Source organism: Labeo rohita, chromosome 3, assembly GCF_022985175.1.
Source record: "Labeo rohita strain BAU-BD-2019 chromosome 3, IGBB_LRoh.1.0, whole genome shotgun sequence".
NCBI lineage: Eukaryota > Metazoa > Chordata > Actinopteri > Cypriniformes > Cyprinidae > Labeo > Labeo rohita.
Genome location: NC_066871.1, coordinates 25,427,536 through 25,435,345, shown reverse-complemented (window position 1 = coordinate 25,435,345; position 7,810 = coordinate 25,427,536). Strand labels below are relative to the sequence as shown.

Genomic DNA, 7,810 nt, shown 5'->3' with positions numbered 1-7,810 from the left:
TTCAAAAACTTTTGACTGGTACTGTACTTGTAAATTACATTTAGGTTCTATTTTTTATGAGATAACACATGGCTGAAATTTAAACGACAATATGTGCATATGACTTTACTGTTACGTTTTACAGCACGCAAATATTTCACGACGTTGTCAGTGACCACGTGATGACATGAATGAATCACTGAATCGTTCTTAGAACTAGTTCATCAAAACCAAGCCTGCGTCCCAATGTGCATACTATCCATCCTAAATTCTATGTGATAGTAGTAATTTTCAATACTATTTAGGGCAGATAGGGTGGATAGTATGCACATGGGGACGCAAGACAACTGTTCGAAAGAAATGATTCACCAAATGGTTCGGACTCCTCTTCACTACATGCTGGTGTTTGTTTGGTTTGATTGTATTTTTGTGTCCATCTCACTTGCGCCACACAGCGGTTGAACTGCAATAGTGCAAGACGTAGACGGCGCTCTGCATAGGAGCTGTCCAGCGTCTCGGTGCTGAAACTTGCCCAGTCGGCTCTCGGCTAACAGCAAGAGGCGGTGATACAATTTTAAAATAAGGCTTAACAACCCAGCAACGGATGCTTGGTTGATTCAGATGCGTGGTACATGGACAAAGGTAATAAAAAACATCTTCCCTCTGTTCCGTAAAGAAGGAGGAGTCGTTCTTCCAGCCTCACGGAAGCGCTGAATGCGGAATCTACTGTATTTTTTAGGGCTGCAGATAAACAGAGGAAGGGACGTGGTGAGAACGACGGGGGAAAGAGAGACTGAGTAAGACGTGGAGAAGTGGTAAGAGAAAACACATATGCAGAACATCTTCAAATGGAAGAAAATCGCGCTGCAAGTGTCCGAATGATAACTTGTAATGTTCGGTAGAAATCGGTTCTTTCCGTCGTCACGCTCTCTCCGAACATCCGTGTGCAATGTTTCAGCAACGTGAGTACTGTCTGAAAATGAAAGCGACCACACAAACTGACTGCAGCAGGAATCATTATGCAATAGAGTGAGAGATATTTCACCGAGTGAAGCCCTTGGTATCTTCAGATTGATTAATATTCATTATCTGTGGTCTGCTGCATATTAATTATTCAGCTTTTAAATATGGAGGAAGGGAAATAAGTTAAAGTGTATAGCCAAAGCGTATTGATTTTACACACTGAAGAAAGTCTCATGTAACAAGCAATTATTAAGTTCATGAAGGTCATGATTATTGAATCATTTCTTTCTTTCTGTCTCTGTAAGCTCACTCTCTCAGCAACATGCCCTGGTCTCTGGACTTGGTGCCGCTTCCCCCATGTGCGTTGCTGGGTGGTCCCCCCCTCAGCGGGCTCCTCTGGACCGTCCTCCTCCTCTTCCTCTGGTACTGCTACCGCGTGGGTTCTGACCCACCATCCCATTCTGGCATGCTGAAAAGTGGCTCTGGCCGATCCTCATTCTCTCGGTCATCCAGCCGTTCCCCGGTTGACCCTAGACACTCTGTGTCAAAAGCATCCGCGGCTATCACCATGGAGACTGTGGAGGAAGAGGAGGGCACAGAGAGCTATCTGACACCGGTGTTGAGCCATGCACCGTTCCCCACCGAGGCTGCGGCGGAAAGCAGGAAGTTGTATAGAGCACTACAGGAGTATGCTAAGCGCTACAGTTGGGCTGGCATGGGGCGAATTCACAAGGGCCTGCGCAATCAGGTCAGAGATGGGAAAAGTAGGATAACTTGAGGCACTTTCCTAAATATTTGTGTTGTGTGTCAGCATTTATGTGACTGTTTGTCCTTCGACTTCTTCCTCGCTGCTGTCTAGGCCAGGATCAATGATCGGCCATCCATCCAGAAGCCTCATCTCTTCTACCTCCCGGATGTTCCCAGCATACCTTTCTTTCCCAGGGATGCTCATCGTCATGACATTGAGGTTCTGGAGGCCAGTTATCCCATAATCCTTGCTGAGTTCCAAGCAGTGTACCAGAGGGGGATTGATACAAAGCTAGGGTGGAGCTACCAAGGACCAAAGGTGACTAAACATAGTAGGCTCAGCTGTTTCAGGGATTTTAATGAGTCAAAGGGACAACTGTAAAAATCACAGTAAAATCAGATTTGTAATTTTTTTTATATATCTTCACAAACTATACAATCACAGTTCACCAGAAGAGATAGACAGACAGACAGACAGACAGATAGATAGATAGATAGATAGACAGATAGATAGATAGATAGATAGATAGATAGATAGATAGATAGATAGATAGATAGATGATATAAGGATGGACGGACAGGCGGACAGACAGACAGACAGACAGACAGATAGATAGATAGATAGATAGATAGATAGATAGATAGATAGATAGATAGATAGATAGATGGACAGAGACAGACAGACAGACAGACAGATAGATAGATAGATAGATAGATAGATAGATAGATAGATAGATAGATAGATAGAAGGACTGGCAGACGGACTGACGGACAGACAGACAGACAGACAGACAGACAGACAGACTGATAGATAGATAGATAGGTAGATAGATAGATAGATAGATAGATAGATAGATAGATAGATAGATAGATGATATAAGGACGGACAGGCGGACAGACAGACAGACAGATAGATAGATAGATAGATAGATAGATAGATAGACAGATGAGGGACGGACGGACGGACAGACAGACAGACAGACAGACAGACCGATGGACGGACAGACGGACGGACAGACAGATAGATATAAGGACTGACGGACGGACAGACACACAGACAGACAGATGTATTGAGACAGACAGACAGACGGACAGACAGACAGACAGACAGACAGACAAACAGACAGACCGATGGACGGACAGACGGACGGACAGACAGATAGATATAAGGACTGACGGACGGACAGACACACAGACAGACAGATGTATTGAGACAGACAGACAGACGGACAGACAGACAGACAGACAGACAGACGGACAGACGGATGGACGGACAGACAGACAGACAGACAAATAGATAGATATACAGATAGATAGAGACAGACAGACAGACAGACAGATAGATAGATAGATAGATAGATAGATAGATAGATAGATAGATGATATAAGGACGGACGGGCGGACAGACAGACAGATAGATAGATAGATAGATAGATAGATAGATAGATAGATAGATAGAAGGACTGGCAGACGGACAGACAAACAGACAGACAGACAGACTGATAGATAGATAGATAGATAGATAGATAGATAGATAGATAGATAGATAGATAGATAGATGATATAAGGACGGACGGGCGGACAGACAGACAGACAGATAGATAGATAGATAGATAGATAGATAGATAGATAGATAAATAGATAGATGAGGGACGGACGGACGGACAGACAGACAGACAGACAGACAGACAGACAGACAGACAGACAGACAGACAGATAGATAGATAGATAGATAGATGGACGGACGGACGGACGGACGGACGGACAGATAGACAGACAAACAGACAGACCGATGGACGGACAGACGGACGGACAGACAGATAGATATAAGGACTGACGGACGGACAGACACACAGACAGACAGATGTATTGAGACAGACAGACAGACGGACAGACGGATGGACGGACAGACAGACAGACAAATAGATAGATATACAGATAGATAGAGACAGACAGACAGACAGACAGATAGATAGATAGATAGATAGATAGATAGATAGATAGATAGATAGATAGATGACGGACAGACGGACAGATAGATAGACAGACAGATAGATCTTGAAAATATGCATCAAAATGTCTCACTTGATGTTTCACAGAAAAATGACAGCATTTGGGCTAACAACCTGAGGTAAATAATGACATTTTTATTTTTAGTTGAACTGTACTAATTAACTTGTGTTCTGCATCACTTTACTTTATCCAGCATACACATTCACCAAGACTCGTTCATTCTCTGGCTGTCCTTCTCAGCCTCTCTTAATATCTTTCAATCAATAGCTGTACTGCGCTGCTGTTAGGGATCTGTTTGGATTCAATTCATCATTCTCTCATAATAATCAGGCTATAAAACTGCAGGACACACACACACACAACCTCACAGTCGATCCCGAGAAAAGAGAGTAAATGTGCTATGTGCATATGGCAAATGTTGACAAGCTCATGCATTCATCTCTCAGGGCCAGACAGTGTTCCCACTCTATAACGCTGGAGTGTGTGTGGCCAGCAACTGCCGTGCGTGTCCGTATACATACCGAACCCTCCTCTCTCTCAGAACCTTCATCAGCAGTAACTCTCTAGGATCTGCTGGCTTCTGGCTCCTGGGTCCTGGGGCCACATTGGGAGGGGCCTATGGCCCTACAAACACACGTCTGCGCTGCCATCTGGGTAAGTCACAACACTGAAAACACAGATACTGTTCTACACAGGTTTTTTTTTAAACTAAGGGAAAATACTGTGAAAATATGAAGAAATATGAAAAAAAATAAGGCCAGACAATCAGTAAAATGTTAAAAATGGTACAATGTTGTGATCATAAACATCTGGGGAACCAAAAATAAGATGTTTTTTACGTGAGTGTGAAATGACTCTGTTTCTGTGTGTCAGGTCTTCAGACGCCTGCTCAGTGTGAGCTGGTGGTGGGTGGGGAGCCACAGTGTTGGTCAGAGGGACACTGCCTCCTTGTGGATGACTCCTTCCTGCATACCATCTCACACAATGGTCAGAGAACTTCATTGTACAAACATCATTAATCATAACATGCTGAATAACTAAAGTTTACTAAGAAGGGCTGTTACGATTGATAATCACTTTACCAAACTATAACAATAAAGATAACAGGCAATCTGAAGATGAAAAATAGAGGACATCTGTCCTTACTAAATGGAGTTCTCAGTTATGCAAGTGTGACACACATTTATGTTTCTGAGGGGGCACCAATGGCAGTCCTGATCCACTTTGTATCCTAGATGAGATAAGACATGAGGGGAAAAAACACACTTTTCAAATACCTTACATATGTAGGATTAGTTGAGTGTTACATGACAGAGCATGTGGATCATTTTGAATGAATATGATGGTTGTGGGTCAGAAATGTTAAAAAAAAAAAAAAAAAAAAAAAAAAAAAAAAAGATTTTCTAATGTTTTTGCAAGAAGTCTCTAATGCTCACCAAGGCAGCATTTTTTAATAAAAAAATATAGTAAAAACTGTAGTATTATGAAATATAATGGCAACTGCTTTCTATTTGAGTACATATTTTAAAATATACATTTTAAAAGTTATTCCTGTAATGGCAAAGTTTTTAGCATCATTACTTTACTCTTCAGTGTCACATGATCCTTCAGAATTCATGCAAATATGCTGATTTGGTGCTCAAAAACAGTGCTGTGCTGCTTTTGTAACATTATAAATGCATTAACTTTTACTTTTGATCAATTTAACGCATCCTTGCTAAATAAAAGTACTAAAAAATGATTGACCCCTAACTTTTTAGTGCAGTGTTGGGAAAGCTACTTTGGAAATGTAATAGGTTACAGATTACAAGTTACCCTATTTAAAATTTAATAAGGAGTGTAACTATTTCAATTACTTATTAAAGGGGTCATCAGATGTCTGTTTAACAAATTTAAAGTTGATATGATTCGTTAGGATCTTAATGAGAAGTTTATAACATACTTTGGTTAAAATTTCTCAAAAATCAGCTTTCTTCAGAGCGAGCTGTTTTGTCACATTTGCTTTTAAATGCTAATGAGCTCTGTTCACCCCGATCCTCTCTAAAATGTATATTTTAAGAAAGTCAATCTGCAAAGATGCATAAAAACCCTTATACTCACTTCTGTTGTAGGTGAAGCTGGATCACGATTGATTTGCACGAACATAGGTGCATTTATGTAGATCGCCGGGGGCATTTCCTTCAAAAACGAAAGTAATGTTTATCCACTGCGTCTTCAGCGGCTCAGATTTTGGGAGTAAATGACGACTGCATTGTGCACTGCTTTGAAGCAGGCGAGGGTCGATCAGCGGCGAATGTAATCCAAAGGGCGAGGAAAAGGGGTATTCCGAGAAACGAGTGAGATATCCACAAGGCAGGTGGCTAGACATACTAAACGAGATGACCAGGCAAGAAAACTAAACACAGGAAACCAGGAAACTAGGGAACTAGGGAACAACTAAGTAAAGGCTGCTAGCACTAGGAGAGCGCTAAACGCAACAAATACAAAACTCCACAATACTTGGTGAGTAACAGGGGGAAGTCCGGGGTTTATATTGAGCGCCTGATTGGATACAGGTGTCCGCACAATCACCGCAATGGGTGATGGGAAACGTAGTCCGGGGTGTGGTGCAACGTGAACGTCCGAGGACGACATCTGGTGGTGAGCGGACTGAAGGTCACCAGCCAGATTCATGACACACTGAACATTTTAACATTAGTGTAGCATTAAAAATAAATATAGATATTTTAGAATTACATGAGAAATGTCTGCGTTCATATCAAGGTCTTTATACTGTATGTCTACTTTAATTTGAGATATTGTTGAGACTGTGATAATATAATCTTAAAAATAAAGGTTCAGTATTGACATGTGGTTTTATGTAGGACCTTTATCATCCATGGAACTTTCCATTCCACAAAAGTTTCTTCAACAAAAGTTAAAAATAAAACTTTTATGAAACTGAAAGGTTCGTTGGGGAACCCAAATGGTTCTTTGATGAAATCACTGCAAAAACCTCTACTTACAATCTTTATTTTTAAGAGTGTAGACTCTTCTGACACACATGTGAGATTATCCCAGTGGAAATTGAGAAAGAAATCTAGAAATCTAGAGATGTCTTTCTCCAAACTCGGTCCTGGAGAGACGGTGTCCTGCAGAGTTTAGCTCCAACCCTACTTAAACACGTCTGAACCAGCTAATCAAGCTCTTACTAGGCGTACTAGAAACTTCCAGGCAGGTGTGTTAAGGCAAGTTGGAGTTAAACTCTGCAGGACACCGGCCCTCCAGGATTGAGTTTGGAGACCCCTGTCCTAGAGTTTTCTCTAGCAGTCTTCTCTGTAACCAACATTGTTACGTTTGTCCTCTAGGGGGAGCTGAAGATGGTCCCAGAGTTATCTTTAGTGTGGACCTGTGGCATCCAAATGTGGCTGCAGCAGAGAGACAGGCTCTAGACTACATCTTTGCCCCTGAGCAGTAATTCCCAAGGATGCACTAGTCAAACCCACTTTATGTCATATCAAAATGCAGAAAATGTTGTTTTAAAGTATGCAAAACATGTTTTGTTTTAGTTTATACTGAGGATATTTATCATTTAACAACTACATACTTTTATGTCTGACTCTGTACAACTGAAACCTTTTGAAATGTTTCAAAATAATGACTTCAGTCAGAACTGCAGTTCCGCAAATTTATCATACAGATCAGATATGTCAACTATGTTGAGCCCTGAGCACACAGATACTGTGATGACACGCGAACAATTTTCGAACTTCATATCTATATTTGACTTGTGCCTGTCTTGATAATCCCGCGCTCCTGTTCTATCGTTTTTGTGCCTGATTTCTCCTCCTTACCTCTCTGATGTATACTGTGATACATGGTTCTCCGTAAATACTGTACACGTGACTCACGGTTATGCTATATATTTTGTTGTATTTCATCAGATGGCGATTTATTTTCAGATCTGTGAAGCACACACTGAAGACAACATACTGTATATGACCAGATTACTTGCATGCGTTGTGAATTTTGATTGTGTTGCCAGCAATGCACTTGATGACTGTCCTGCAAATCAAGTATGTATTCAAGCTGAGTTCAATTCAACAATAAAAGGTTTTGTTAAATTTAA

The 7,810-nt window shown here is 41.3% G+C and overlaps 1 protein-coding gene across 2 annotated transcripts; it reads left to right on the top strand.

Moving 5' to 3' along the window:
- The first annotated feature begins 411 nt into the window (after positions 1–411).
- Positions 412–7,810, top strand: asphd1 (aspartate beta-hydroxylase domain containing 1). Of its 2 annotated transcripts, XM_051098833.1 has the most exons (7): positions 412–621; positions 719–794; positions 1,248–1,690; positions 1,802–2,008; positions 4,149–4,356; positions 4,576–4,689; positions 7,050–7,810. In XM_051098833.1, the coding sequence occupies exons 3-7, from the start codon at positions 1,265–1,267 to the stop codon at positions 7,157–7,159; spliced, it is 1,065 nt and encodes a 354-aa protein (XP_050954790.1). In that variant the 5' UTR covers positions 412–621; positions 719–794; positions 1,248–1,264; the 3' UTR covers positions 7,160–7,810. The 2 variants fall into 2 exon arrangements, with proteins under 2 accessions (XP_050954790.1, XP_050954782.1); XM_051098825.1 differs by lacking the exons at positions 412–621; positions 719–794 and adding an exon at positions 812–941.